General features: G+C 36.6%; 3 protein-coding genes across 7 annotated transcripts; all 3 read right to left on the bottom strand.

The window, feature by feature from the left end:
- Positions 1-866: 866 nt before the first annotated feature.
- Positions 867-8239, bottom strand: LOC120259033 (lysine-specific demethylase JMJ25-like). Of its 5 annotated transcripts, none has more exons than XM_039266560.1 (18): positions 8052-8239; positions 7869-7970; positions 7136-7294; positions 6792-6950; positions 6449-6607; positions 6227-6360; positions 5300-5399; positions 5055-5187; positions 4907-4970; positions 4057-4810; positions 3447-3776; positions 2192-3043; positions 2037-2109; positions 1860-1945; positions 1633-1752; positions 1484-1551; positions 1324-1410; positions 867-1186 (listed from the first exon to the last, which is right to left on the bottom strand). In XM_039266560.1, the coding sequence occupies exons 1-18, from the start codon at positions 8217-8219 to the stop codon at positions 1183-1185; spliced, it is 3552 nt and encodes a 1183-aa protein (XP_039122494.1). In that variant the 5' UTR covers positions 8220-8239; the 3' UTR covers positions 867-1182. The 5 variants fall into 5 exon arrangements, with proteins under 5 accessions (XP_039122494.1, XP_039122497.1, XP_039122495.1 ...); XM_039266563.1 differs by having other exon boundaries at positions 6449-6604; XM_039266561.1 differs by having other exon boundaries at positions 6792-6947.
- Positions 8240-9158: 919 nt separating this feature from the next.
- On the bottom strand, positions 9159-12492 carry LOC120259449 (receptor-like kinase TMK4). The gene is made up of 2 exons (XM_039267053.1): positions 11834-12492; positions 9159-9811 (listed from the first exon to the last, which is right to left on the bottom strand). The coding sequence occupies exons 1-2, from the start codon at positions 12411-12413 to the stop codon at positions 9351-9353; spliced, it is 1041 nt and encodes a 346-aa protein (XP_039122987.1). The 5' UTR covers positions 12414-12492; the 3' UTR covers positions 9159-9350.
- Positions 12493-12541: 49 nt separating this feature from the next.
- LOC120258788 (receptor-like kinase TMK4) lies at positions 12542-13595 on the bottom strand. The gene is made up of 2 exons (XM_039266223.1): positions 12644-13595; positions 12542-12567 (listed from the first exon to the last, which is right to left on the bottom strand). Exons 1-2 carry the CDS (start codon positions 13593-13595, stop codon positions 12542-12544), a joined length of 978 nt encoding a protein of 325 aa, XP_039122157.1.
- Between the last annotated feature and the right edge of the window lie 1097 nt (positions 13596-14692).

Here is a 14692-nt window from a genome sequence, read left to right as displayed (position 1 = left end):
CTCCGACGATGGCCCCAACCACGGGAACAGGCCATGAAGGAGCCACTGCCCAAGGCTGTGGTGGCTGAGGCGGCGGAAGCAAGATGGACGGCACAAGCGATCTTCTTCATCTCCATTTTTAATAATCGACTTCAATTGTTTTTCAGCAATGTGAAGACTAGTACAAGGAGTACTAAGAGGAGCTTATTTTATTATAGATTACTCCTCTTTCTGTTCTCTGTTTGCAAGCTTGACAAGGATGAAGAGATGGTAGGGGTTATATATTTGTAGGTAGTTAAAGGATGTATGTTGAGGTTTGGATGTGTTAAAGACTTTGTGGGTTACATTGTTTGTAGGGATGGTTTAATGATGAAAACGGTGGGATTTACGTGCATGTCATCTTTGCTTTGAGTTTGAACCCAACTCCTTTTTTAAGGTATTTCTAATAATCGTTTTTACACACACACACACACACACACACACACACACACACACACACACATTGTGATAGTTAGGCCTCTTTTAAAAAACAAAAAGTAGGTGGTGAATTAAATATGTTTGTTAGAAATAATGAAGCCTAAATATCAGAAAAATAAAATAGAATAAAATTGCATGTACGCTCATAATGGCCATGACGGAGTTTTGAACATGCGTGCGTGCTTGTGTCCATTGTTGTATGTCTTTTATGCATGATGAAAATTTCTTTAGCTTCGTTTTTTTTTTTAAAAAAAAAAAAATTGATTTGATGTCTATAATCTTTTGTATTTACATTTTTATCATTAACATAACATGCCATGAACATGAATTTCATTAACATGCTCAAATGTTTGAATCAATGCTCACATGAAATGAAATGATACATTTCAAACATAATGATAACCAAAACATAGTACAAACTACAAAGCTTTCATCAATTTAGTCTTGGTTACACAGGTTCATAACATCAGGCTAAATCATGTATAAACTGTCAGAATTCAACAACAACTTCTTCTGTTTAACTCTGATAAGCCCAACAATATACAAAATGACAGAACTGCATATGATATGACAGCTTCCATCATGTTGAGACTTAAAGACACTACAAACTACACAATATACAAAAATTGGCCGCACATGCTTCAAAGCAAGCAAACTCCCTGATCATCTCCCATTATCAGAAAATCACTCAAACTGAAGGCAGGGGTCCATCACCAGTAAAACTCTCTACCTACAATACAAACAATATCATTCCAAAGAGGCAAAAATAACATAATAATAACAGTAACATCAACTCCTCAAGAAAACAAAATTGGTTATCTATCTTTCAAGAAAACAGAATCAACAATGATGGAAAAGATGAATCACTTGTTGGCCTTTTTGTTTTTGCGAGGGGGGATAGAACTCTCTGGTTGTTCTTCAGCTTGAGGTTTCACTTCATTCTCATCATTGGCCCTGACAAACACGTAAGAATCAAAAAGTCATTAGATGATCCACAAGTTGCAGTCATGTATTTAAGGAAACTTACTCAGAAGATGTACATTTCTCAAAATCCCTTATGTCATGCATGAGTGCATGCAGAGCCATCTTTTTCACCTGAAAGAATTTGAAATTAATAACTTTAGCTTTTAGTGAGGACATTAGAATTTTGGACAGTTCACTGGATGATGAACTGACCTCAAGTTTGTCTACTTTAGCAAGGTGGTCTTTAGGAAGTAGACGGAACTCTTCACTCAGCTTAATGCATTCATTGAAGTTCTCCGGAGACACAAAGTCAAGCGCAACCTTTATGCATGACTGTTTAAGAATGCCAACTTCAGAAAGCCAAACTAGAATCATAGATATCCATTTATCCTAGTACTAGGAATTGAAACATATACAGCTACCAGAGGGATTTAACTTACCTTGAGATTTCTCACTTGATGTGGACATCCAGCTGGTATTATAACAGCTTCTCCAAGATTTTGCTCGAAAGTCCAAGGCTCAATTCCTAAACAAAGAGAACATGCTATAAAATTAAGCAAAAAAGAAAATAGCTTAAATATAACACTTGATCATGAATTGGATATATGATTGCAAACCGTATTCCTCCTTCAACTTTCTCTTATGCTCTTTGGTCAAGTAGAAAGTCTGATCATGAATTGGATGAGCCACCTGAGACAGGGAAAAAAAAACAACCAATGACAATGATGCAAATAAAGGGATAGGATACCATTCAATGAATGATAATACATGCCTCCTCTATTCGACAGCAGAACATGTGCCGGAACTCCTTTGAGTGCTTCTTAAGATACTCTTGTAACTTCTTAGCATCTTCTCTTCGGAAAATATCCCATAGAGCACCACCTACCACTTGTTTAGGTTCATTTTCATCAACTTTATGCCCAAGTTTTGAGACATTACAAACCATCCCATCTTTCATCTTTTTCATTTCCTCACTCTCAGAAGATTTTTGAAAATCATCAGTGATGTTGATAGCTTGGTTTCTAAGACCAGTATCAAGTTGTACTTCTCCTGAATTATCAGATGGAGCACTGTTTGCTGCTTTGTATTGCTGTTCTTTTCGACTGGGCCTTCCTCTCTTCCTTTTCTGTGGAATAGGATTTTCCTGGGCAACTTTTTCCTGAGAATTACTATTTCCTGAATCCAATCCTTCACCAGAAGCATTCTTAGCTAAGCCCACTGAAGCCTCCACAGCCACATTTTCATGAATGTCGAAATTTACTTTGTGCTTAGGATTTTCCAGGGCAACTTTTTCCTGAGAATTACTATTTCCTGAATCCAATGCTTCACCAGAAGCATTCTTAGCTAAGCCCACTGAAGCCTCCACAGCCACATTTTCATGAATGTCATAATTTACTTTGTGCTTAGGATTGTCATTCTCTGTAGGCTGGATCTCACTACAACTTTGTTGCTGCAACAATTCTTCACTGGAGACAACTGACCTTTCAGAACAATCTATATATATGGGTTCCATCAAACTCTCCTCTTGCTTGTTTTGAACTATATGTTTCTTTTTATATTCCGGGATAGCAGCAAGTGTGTGGGGCAATGGAGTAAATTCAGAAGTATGAGTCAAGATATTCACCTGAACATAAGTAATGAAACATATCAGAAAATTTCACCAGTTCCTTCACACAGTAATACTAAAGGAATTCAAAATATTCAACAATAAACAAAATTTAAACTCAACAAGGAGTGCCATTATCAAGCAGCGAAACAGTAACCATGTTTAAGGAACTTCTCCGGTAACCAATTGTATAGAATGATCATCAAGGCTATGTTACAGTCCTATGCATTGAAGCATGAACACAGTATGATTCTAGCCTAAATCCTGCATGTATTTGTATAACTTGCAAAGAAGAAAGGACACAGTCAAATCTAACTCACAATAGAAAGCAAGGAAGCAAATAAACTGCTAGAATGACTACATAAGATTTGTACTATATGAGCAACCATCAGTAAAGATCAAGGACTATTTATTAGCATACCGCATCCGACATATCACAGTGAAGCTTTGTAACAGAGTCGCCTCTTCCTAACTCATCCGCAAACCCATAAGCAATATAAGTTTTTGGGCCCATGTCTGGCTTCAGAACACCTTCATCCAGCTTAGTTGCAAGATTTAGAATGCCACACCTGGGATCTGTATACTCCTTAAATGGCAAAGATGTAATGAATTCTGCACCATGGCGTGGTAATCGCTCTTCAAAGGAACTAGATGGGGGCCAGTCCTTGAGCTTTAGCATCTCAGGCCAGTTATTCAAATGGTTCCGTCCTTCAGAATAGCCTCTAAAAAAGGTGGCAATGTTTATCTCAACCTGCAAGTAAACCATATATACATGGATTATAAGCTTTTTAAGTCAATCCCAAACAACAAATCTAAATAGGCAAAATTTAATAATGCCAGAATGGTTGTCTATACAGTTGATTTTAGAATTATATAGCAGCCTATACAGTTGTCTCCCAAAGCTATTTTCTGCAAACAGAATACACTCTAGCCTAACATTTGTAAGCATAACCAATAATAGGACTGTTACATTAATCACATCATATGCTTCAAAAAAATAAACAACCAAACAAGGAGGAAGAGTAAACAACCTCACACCAATCCAGGCAATCAATTGCCTGGACTGCAAACTTCTCTGGTGCTTGCTTAGACTCTGCCCTCTCTCTAAGAGCTCTCCACATAACCATTGGCTCCCAACTCAGACCATGAGTGAGCTCCAGGACATCACGAACAATCACTGGCTCACCTTTAGCCCAATGTTTTTGGAAGTGCTCAATATCTCCAGATTGAAGGTCAATAGCTTTCGGGCAAAACAGATAATTATCATTAGAATCTTTCCTGCAAGCTGCTTTGCGTAGCGTTGTACTGCCAGAGTTTAGTTCACCGGTAGCAGTGAAGCATGGACACTGAGTACAAAGGTCAGGGAGCATTGCCGGTTTTTGTTGTGCAACAATTGAAGCAGCCTTCTCTTCTAGGTTCTGAAGATTACTATCACCAAAAATGCACTTTAACTCCAAAACAGAATTTCCACAGCCACCAACTTCCTTTAAGGGGCAGGGAATACTGCCATTACTATTAGCCTTCCATTCCCTCAAAGCATTTAACCGCCCTTCATTGTTTTCATCATCACTAGCATTTACCATTGATGCAATCCTTTTGCTTATGGTCTGCGGAGGGCCTCCATGCAAGTAATCTTTACCCTTGGTTTTGTACTTGTAAATTAATCTCCCATTGCCACCAGGCATGCATCCATTTCGGAGCTCTTGGCAGCAACGAAGGCACAGATCAAATGAGCAGTCAGGGCAGCTCCGATGATAATCAAGAATAGAGGTTTGGCAATTGTCACTGTAGAAATCATTTAATGAAAGATTAACTTAAAATTGGTTTGCCCCTTAAATAGACGAATCAATTCCATGATAAATGGAAAGAGCACAGGCATACCAATATACACGTTCATCAGGATCACATGGAGCTTGTTCTACCTTCGTTTCAGCAGATGATTGTCCTGGCCATATAAAAATGAAACAGTAAATTCACTAGACCCAATTGAAAAACCAGACAAAAGATCTGGCTATCCACCGTCTTGTACCTTTTATCCGAGCCTCAATTTCTTTCTCCTTCATTTGCTCACCACGAAATGCTTTCAGCCAAGGAAGCAATGATTGTATAACATAATACAAATAGCATACTCGCTGAGATTTTTCAATCACCTTCTCCGGAGGCTAGGTTTTGCCAATGAGAAGAATCATCCAGTAAGTTTCAGAGGGTTGACAAATGCAGCTGGTTCAGTTAACAATGCCACAAAATTCATAAATAAATAGTGATGAATCAGACCTTTGCAACCCTGATCATCCGTAAACACCCTTTGCAATTGCAATTGTTACAGCAATAAGGGCATTTTTTCTCAAACTCAGCAATTGTCAAATCTGGGTACCTATTAAACCAAGGGTAGAATATGTCACCCACATAAAAGAATATGATACTAATTATTAATCCCAAATTCCTTTAATACTCGGTATCTTTTCTCACAAAAAGACCAACATCACCAAGACTTCATAAGAAGGATTAAAGCTTGGGCACTCAAAGAGACAGTCTAAATTATCAAAACATTTGTTTTGTGTTCCCGAGAGCACAGCCCTCAAGCACATTTTAAAACAACACATAGGTCTTTCTCACCGAAGTCAAAATGCAGTAAGATAGTTTTTCCTTGATTATGTTAAATGGGCTAATTAGGTCCGACATAAGCCTTGTCAATAATTATAACTTACATATAGTTATGTTAAAAAATGATGACTTAGACCTCAAAAAACAACAAAAAATTTTCCACAGTTTCACAAAATCATTTTACAAAACAGTATTCTAAACATTGTTATTATCAATTAAACTATTTGAGAACAAATTTCTTCAGCATACAACGAATTTTCAATTAGAAAATCTGGCATTATCATGATCAAACTAGTACTGAGAAGTTTATCTTTACCACAAACGATGTGACCTTCAATTACTGGAAAAAAAAAAAAGGAGGGAATCAGAGAATATAACAGCTAATTTAGATTAATACAAGCTAGCATTACAAGCAGCGAATCAAATATATACCATAACAGAGCACAAAATATGGTCATTATAAAATATTCCCAAAATTAAATGAGGAACAATAAAACAAGGAAACACAACAAATCTATATAAAATCCATCAAACAGATATACATTAACTCAAAAAATAAAATAAATAAAGACATTGATCTACATGAGGAACACTAACCAGCGCTCAATACATGGCACACAATATCGCTTCTTTTTGCAGGTCAAACACCACACAATCTTCTCCTTGTATTTGCTCTGGCACTGATGGCACATCCGTGCTGCATCACCCGTCAATATCTTCCCCCTCAGTTCCTAAACCCCATATTCAAAAATGCAAACAATTCAACAAATATTATCAACATGAGCAAAACAAACAAAGGAATGACAGAAGTCAGTGAACCTCAGGGTTGAAAGTCTTATTGGAATCACTAAGAACATTAGCTGTTGGAGAAAATTGGTCATCAGTAGATGCCCCATCTTGCTTATCAACTCTAACAGACTTCTTTCTTGGCCTCCCAGGTTTATTCCTCTTCCGCTTTCCAGCATTTTCATTCTCCTGCTACACATACAACATCAATACTGTGACAAAATGAAATCTATCACAAAAATAAATGAATAAATAAATCAATAAACATCAATAATATTAGCAAGCAAACCCAAGAACAAGATCACTGAAGGACAAGGCAAAGGCAGTATTACCAATATGAGCAAAACAAACAAAAGAATGATGGAAGTTAGCGAACCTCAGGGTTGAAAGTCTTATTGGAATCACTAAGAACATTAGCTATTGGAGAGAATTGATCATCAGTAGATGCCCCATCTTGCTTATCAACTCTAACAGAATTCTTTCTTGGCCTCCCAGGTTTATTCCTCTTCCGCTTTCCAGCATTTTCATTCTCCTGCTACACATACAACATCAATACTGTAACAAAATGAAATCTATCACAAAAAATAAATGAATAAATAAATCAATAAACATCAATAATATTAGCAAGCAAACCCAAGAACAAGTTCACTGAAGGACAAGGCAAAGGCAGTATTACCAACATGAGCAAAACAAACAAAAGAATGATGGAAGGTAGTGAACCTCAGGGTTGAAAGTCTTATTGAAATCACTAAGAACATTAGCTTTTGGAGAGAATTGGTCATCAGTAGATGCCCCATCTTGCTTATCAACTCTAACAGACTTCCTTCTCGGCCTCTCAGATTCATTCCTCTTCCGCTTTCCAGCATTTTCATTCTCCTGCTACACATACAACCACAATACTGTAACAAAATGAAATCGATCACAAAAATAAATGAATAAATAAATCAATAAACACCAATAATATTAGCAAGCAAACCCAAGAACAAGATCGCTGAAGGACAAGGCAAAGACAGAACCTTTTTCGCATAGTTCAAATGCTTAGCCTCAATCAAAGAAGAGCTATCCTCCTCATTGATAGAACTAGCAAAACAATTAACTCAATAACAACATCAGCAAAGGTACAACAGTTTTAGCAGTCTAAACCTTTCATCTCCTCATCAATAAAATGAATAAAAAGAAAACTCTCAAAAACAAGATCAACCAGGAGTGATTACAAGGACCCAAACTTTTTAGCGGTGTTCAAATCCCTACCTTTGATCCCAGAACCATTATTTACCTCATCAATAAAATCAGCAAACAAACTCAACAAGAAGATCAACAGAACACAAGGCTAAGGCCCCAAACATTTTAGCATCGTTCAAACACCAACCCACAATAAAAAAAAAACTATTCTCCCCAAACCAAAAAAAAAAAAAATAAGCAAGATCAACCAATAACAAGACAAAGGGCAAACCTTTTTAGCACCATTCGAACCCTCAGCCTCAACCATAGAAGCACTACTCTTCTCCTTCCGAGGACGACCAGGCTTCCTCTTTTCCTTAACCTGCATTCCCTCCTTCAACAAGAAACACCATCAAATCAGCAACATATCTTCTCCAAACCCTAGAAAACTCACAAACCAAACACAAAGTCATACCTTGCTGGAATCGGCGACCATCTCCACACAGTGAACCTCACAGAGGCTACGGCTCTCCCATTCCTCATTCCCGCACCTCAACTCCTTCTCGTCGGTCCCCCGGCACCGGAGATCATCCGCCGCAACGCTCGCCACCACATCCCATTCCTCCTTCTCTCTCTTCTCCATCACAGCAACACCAAATTGCTTCGTTGGCTTCGGACAAACTTACATTATATATATATATATATATACATATTAATGCAAATCAAGGGTGGAGATTTTTTTGGCGCCAAATCGAAGGGCGGGAAATTTTTGAATTTGTTTGAAATCGAGATGGACGGAGTTTTTACGACCGTTCGTTTTGCCTCAAGATTCGAGTCCGATAGATGACGGCCATATCCCCCCACAGTATTTCTCTTACCGGGGGTTTTTGCTTTTCCTGAAAATCGGGAGAATCAGAGCCGTTGGTGTTTGTATTTATCTCTTAGGTGTTAATCTCAAGGCAGGTTTGACGGTTGAGATGTAGAAGCTGTTTTGGATTGTAGATAAACCTGGCGACCCCTTGTTTTGGTAAAACAGAGCCTCCTGTTTTTGTCATTAGCCCCATCCATCCTCATTTTCATTTAAATTTTGGGGTTTCCTTGCAAATATACCACTGAAATCACAATTACCAAAATTGCAGTGTGTCCACTGTAAATACCAATACCTAAAAAATATACAGTAGTAAACTAACCATGTGGTAATTCAAATAAAAAATATATTGACTTGCCATAGAGTTCATAGCCCAGTCATATTAGCCTCATTGCCCTCATTGCATAAGATATTCTGTTAAACAATGTGGTGGACCGGTGGTGATGGGTCCAGTATATAAATGCAGACTTACAGCTAAAACCTTGTGTCACCGAGTAAGGGTACAAGAGCTGAACGATCAAATTTCCAATCCGCAAACAAACCTTTGACTTTGATTGTATATGTGTTTTTCGCATTTGTTTATATATATATATATATATATTGGCTAATTCCTACATGTTATTCTCACAACAAACAGGAGTCAAGTGTTTACTATGAACTTTAAACAGGCAACAAAGAGGGAAAAAAAAATCAAAAATTGTATTCATTCAACCTAAAAATGTAACTCAAACAGTACATCATCCATTATTAATAATAACAAATGAACTATAAACAAATGAACTCAATCCAGAAAGGATATGAGAAAATGACAAGAATAAATAAACATAGAAACAAGAACTGAGTGTATTATTTGCAGAAATGTTGGTGCATACCAGAGCTTTGCAAGCAATGGAAAGAACTGAGGATTCAAAGAGTGAGATTAGCGCCAGTGAAGGTGCTCTGCTCACCGTAATTTGTCATGGATGAAGTGGGACTCAAAAGCAGGCCGTTGAATTGAGGGAAGCTGTAGTCCAAACCGGGTTGCAACGAGCCGGAAGAAGGCCTACTCCATTGCTTCTCAACCATTGGACCAAGAACATTGACAGCATGGCACATCTCCGGCCTGTGTTGGGGATCTCGGGCTGTGCAATAAATTGCAAGCTCTGAGACTTTGCGTGCACAGGCATATGCTTCATTGTCGACGCAAAAAACAGGGTCCATGAATTGCTTGAATTGGTTTTCAGTTTCAAAGCTTTTCTTGAATAAAACTACTATATGGTGTTCATCTTCAGGAAAGGAAGGGTCTAGTGCTTTTTTGCTTGTAATTATCTCCATCAAAACCACACCAAATGCATAGACATCAACCTTTTTCGTCACCTTTCCATTAACTGAAAGAAAAAGGAAGCAATTCAGATCATGATGATCATCAGATATAATCCCAGCACATTGAAGATACTCCGGGTCATAACCATAGTGAGAAACAAAAAGCAAAAGATGAATAAATCTGAAAAAAAAAAAAAAGTTATGCTAAAATAAAAGGGCTTTGGATGATTTATTGGAATGTAAAAAGTAGGATTTAAGACAAAAAATCAATAGATGAATGGGTTTGGCCTTTATCTAATCACCTTCAATCACACACAGTTAATAAATGACATGGGAAACCAGTGTCATGCTCAATTGATGATTATTCTACTGAGATCAAAAAATCAATCATATGATCTTGCTTGTAGACTTGCAGCCAAAGAAAATTTTGCAATTAATTTATCATGGATTTCCAAATGATCCAAGAATGAAACACATCTGTTAAATCTTCCAAAGATATCATTCTATCAAAACATATGCACAGGGTGTAAAACAAGTCTACTTCCATAGAAGTGGCTTAATTTAGATGTTAAACACTGAAGTTATTATTTAAATATAAGTAAACTTGCACTCAAGGCCTATTTTGCAGCAAAACCATTTGCGGCAAATTAGACGACAAGTTGTTTTGCAGCAACTGTGAAGATGCTTATTGACAGCATAATGTCAAGAGTCTTATCCAATTTCTTATATACATTGCCAACAATTTGAATATGTACCCTTAGATTTTAATTCCGTAAAAATAAATAAATTTATGTGCAATTGTGTTGTCTAAAAAATAAGAAAGGGCCAATCAATTTTTAAAATTTTTATTTTTATTAGTATTTGGAAAAATACTTTCATAAATGTGCAAATTAATAATAAGTATGAGTACAAATAAATGTGGAGAAATCAAGAAGATGCAAAGCAGTCTATCTAACTGGGTAGTCAAGCATGAGCTAGTATGGGGGTGGCAATAGCTTTATTTGCGGTATTCCTATCTATTATTTAGGAAATTTATAATTCCTCCATTTTAATGGATGCAACTTCAATTAGTTGTATGAAGGAAAGCCTACATTTTCAATCGAAAAAAATTAAATTCAGATTTCTAGGTCATTCCAGTAGTTCAACTGTGGAATTTCTTTGCTTAGGGTTTAGGTATCAGGAGAGAACAATCATTTTCAATTTTTTTTTTTTCTCTGCCCAAAACCCTAAAAATAAATTTACATAAATACTTCCACCACAAACAATGATAGTTTGATATAATTGATATAATGAAGGGGAGTGAGTTGTTGTCTTTTAAAAATCTAAAACATTCATTGGTAACCATGACACTACTTGCCATGGACTCACCAGGCTTTCTCACTGACTCCTAAGAATTTGTCAAATTTCAAGATAGGGATTCTCCACTAATAACAGGCTGATATATATGTTCCTAAAATCTTCAGGACAGAGTGCACATAGCTACCTTATGGCATAGAGAAACCTACAATTTGAAGAAATTCTTCTAAGTAAATGGAAAGAAAAAGGAAAGGATAACAAGCAAGTTGTTCATGTTCATCAAGAAGCAGTGTGTATAAGAGTTCATCATGAACTCAAGAATCCAGGAAAAAAAAATAATCACCATCTTTCTAAGGGCAGGGTAATACATTAGTAACAGAACAAAAGTAGATTCACTAGAAGGAAAAAGGAGTAGTAAACCAAAAATATTAATGTGATACAAGAGCACATCGAAGGAATATGAACTCCAGTGGTAATATATGCATGAATTTAAGAGCATTATGATTAATATGACATGTAATGACAAGCAATTGGTGTTAAAATTGATGTAGATTAAAGAGACATAAACCCCGTTGAATGCAATAACAATGCAAGAAGCAAAAGTCGAAGCACTGTGGTAAGTGCATGCAATCGATTAAGTATTGCATTTCATCCTTAACTTATTATTATCACATATTCATGTATGTATATACATATCTCAAGAAGCATTCAGCTAAGCATTTGAGAAACCATAAAATAAATCAAGAGATGAATGGAAATGGATGAAGTAGTAAGAAGGCTAGAAAACTCACATGCATATTCTGGTGCTAGATATCCGAATGTGCCAGCAAGTTTGGTCGTCATAGGGCGCATTGTATGTACAAGCTTGACCAACCCAAAATCGGAAACCTTGGCCCTCAAATCATCATTCAAAAGAATGTTTGATGGCTTCAAATCCCTGTGAATGAAAGACTCATTTGCCAAGCTATGCAGGTAGTCCATTCCTCTAGCCACATCAAGTGCAATGGTGACCCTTTGTTTCCAATCAAGAGGATAGGTTCTCTTACATGGATAAAACAAGTGATCAGCAAGAGTGCCGTTAGACATGAATTCATAGACCAAGAGTCTCTCCTCTTTCTTCATGCAGTAACCTAAAAGGGCAACCAAATTCCGGTGCCTAACAGTCTTGATCATACTAATCTCAGCATTAAAAGACCTCTCATCTACTTCACCAAAAAAAGAATTAGATCTCTTCACGGCTACAATGGTTCCATTGAGCTCTCCTCTAAACACCACACCAAAACCACCCCTACCCAAAAAATTAGTCTGACAAAAGTTATTCGTAGCCTTCCTCAGTGTCTTAAGGGACATGGGTTGGCCATGAGCTTTCATCAATGCGAGACTATCACATTCTTTCCCAAAATTCTTTATATTATGGAAGCCATTGCTCAACTTTTTCTCCAAAATCCGAATGCCTTTCTCCATACATTCTTGAGTATCATTTAGACAATCAAGATTAATCATATCAAATTTCTTTCTCCCCTTCCTCCAACGCCATAAACAACAGAGTCCGCCAACCAATATAACAAAAACAATTCCAAAAACTATACCAATGATAATACCGGCAGACAAAGGATGCAATCTATGCACATCTGGTGGTGGTGGTGGCCGTAAAGGGCTTCTAGGCGGTGCAGGAAGAGGAGGGGGCTTATGTATAATAGGATTGAATGGTGGAGTAATAGGATTGAATGATGGAAGAGGACTTACTACCAGAGAAGGAGAAGGAGCAGGACTGCCTCCACTTCCACTTCCACTTCCATTTTCATCATGCACAAGAAAAGGATTCCCAGACACCATCAAGGTGACATTAGGGCTGAAATTTGGCACCACCCCACTGAGATTATTGCCAGTGAAATCAACATATCTGAGTTTCTTCAATCCAACCAATGACACAGGAATAACCCCGGAGAGATCATTATAAGGAAGCCTCAAATACTGCAAGAACGAAAACGAGCCGAAAAACTCCGGAATGGTACCGATCATGTTAGCTCTCATAGCCGAAAACCTTTGAAGATTCACACAAACATTTGCCGCATTGGATATCGACCAAGGAACGAAGGGATTGGAGTCAAGGTTGATTAACCGAATGGCGGTGAAACCGGAGAGGAAATCATCAGGGACGGAGGAGAAGGAGTTGAAATCTAAAAGCAATTGCTGGAGATTTGAGAGGGAGGAGAAGGATGGGAGAGGGCCGGAGATGTTGTTGTGTTGGAGTTGAAGGGAAGTGAGGGCAACAAGGCCATTGATGGATTCGGAGAGCACGCCGGAGAGGGATAGGTTGCCGAGGTTGAGGGAGACGACACGGCCGGCGGTGCAGCTTACAAAATCCCATTTTGGGTTGCAAGGATCGTTACCTGGAACCCAATTCGATGGGACGCCGGTCAGGGAATGGGCGATGGAGGCCATCGCGGTGGCGTCCGCCGCCGGCGCTGCGCGGCAGAAGATGGGCACGTCGGCGGCGAGGAGGAGGAGAAGGAGAAGGAGATGAACGAGACGCCGGAGAAGAACTGCCATTTTTTTTATTTTTAATTTTTTTTTATATTATTTATTCATTTTTGTTTGTTTTTCGAGTGTTTCTTTCCAAATCTAAATGAGAAACTTTTTATTCATTTGGGAGGGAAAGGGTTTTGGTTTGTTGATGGTCGTTCATTTGCCTCGAGATTTGGATTCTTATTTTTTATTTAATTTAAATTATTTGTAATTTTCTTGTTATGAGTAAATATTATCTTTGATTATCTGTGTGAATATCGACAAATTTATAATGAGAAGTTTCTTGAAGATGAGATCTTTGTTTTTTTTTTTATTAGATACATTGTAAAAATTAGTCATTATTAATATATGTAAAACATTTTTATTTATTTATATGTTTCTAATTAGAAATAAATTTAAAATTACACATGTATAATTTAACCTTTTTTTTTATAAATATTTTGAGTTGGTTTTTAAACATAATAATGCATCTTATAACGATATATTAACAAATAACGCCCTTCAAAAACAATTTTAAAGATTGTAAATTTTTTTATTTACTGAAATAAACTATTTTTTAGAAAAGTTTGATTAAATCCAAATATATTTAAAACATGATCCTTATTTTGAAAGTAAAATGATATGAAATAATCTAGGAATCGAGATAAGAGTGTACTAGTTTAGATATTTAGTTGAAGGTTAAAAATGGTTTAAAAAATTATACACGTGTTGAATTCTCATTGTGGTTTGTTAATTTGAAGTTTTAAAAATAAACCAAATTATCAAACAACAACCTTGAATTCATTTAATAATTTAATATTTACTTGATTTTAAATTTTTTGATTTTTTTTAAATATTTTTATTTCTTAAAAAATATAGTTTGAAATTAATAATTTTTTATGTAAAATTAAACGAAGGATAATAAGAGGCAAAATCAAGTTGAATGTGATAATAATTATTATCCTTATATTTTCTCTAACTAGGTTAATATTTGATTGCTATTTTCTATTCTTTTATTTTTATTTTTTTAGTTTTACCACAATTAGTTGTTGAATAATTAGGAACTTAATTTATTTATACATTTCTTAGACCTAAAAACTGAAATTTTTGTTTTTAAGTGAGTTGAGTTAAGTCAAGATTAA

The sequence above is a fragment of the Dioscorea cayenensis genome, chromosome 4, assembly GCF_009730915.1.
Source record: "Dioscorea cayenensis subsp. rotundata cultivar TDr96_F1 chromosome 4, TDr96_F1_v2_PseudoChromosome.rev07_lg8_w22 25.fasta, whole genome shotgun sequence".
NCBI classification, from domain to species: Eukaryota; Viridiplantae; Streptophyta; class Magnoliopsida; order Dioscoreales; family Dioscoreaceae; genus Dioscorea; species Dioscorea cayenensis.
Note: the sequence above shows the minus strand (reverse complement) of the source record. Positions and strands in the feature narration are given on the sequence as shown.

Coding starts and splice junctions, on each gene's coding strand:
- LOC120259033 (XM_039266560.1), bottom strand. CDS start 8,219: ATGGAGAAGAGAGAGAAGGAGGAATGGGATGTGGTGGCGAGCGTTGCG. Junction 2,110..2,191: donor TCTGCTGTCGAATAGAGGAG/GCATGTATTATC, acceptor TCCCTGTCTCAG/GTGGCTCATCCAATTCATGA. Junction 1,946..2,036: donor AAAGTTGAAGGAGGAATACG/GTTTGCAATCAT, acceptor CTCTTTGTTTAG/GAATTGAGCCTTGGACTTTC.
- LOC120258788 (XM_039266223.1), bottom strand. CDS start 13,595: ATGGCAGTTCTTCTCCGGCGTCTCGTTCATCTCCTTCTCCTTCTCCTC. Junction 12,568..12,643: donor ATTGCATCCTTTGTCTGCCG/GTATTATCATTG, acceptor ATGGCGTTGGAG/GAAGGGGAGAAAGAAATTTG.
- LOC120259449 (XM_039267053.1), bottom strand. CDS start 12,413: ATGAAAGCTCATGGCCAACCCATGTCCCTTAAGACACTGAGGAAGGCT. Junction 9,812..11,833: donor TCTAGCACCAGAATATGCAT/GTGAGTTTTCTA, acceptor TTTTTCTTTCAG/TTAATGGAAAGGTGACGAAA.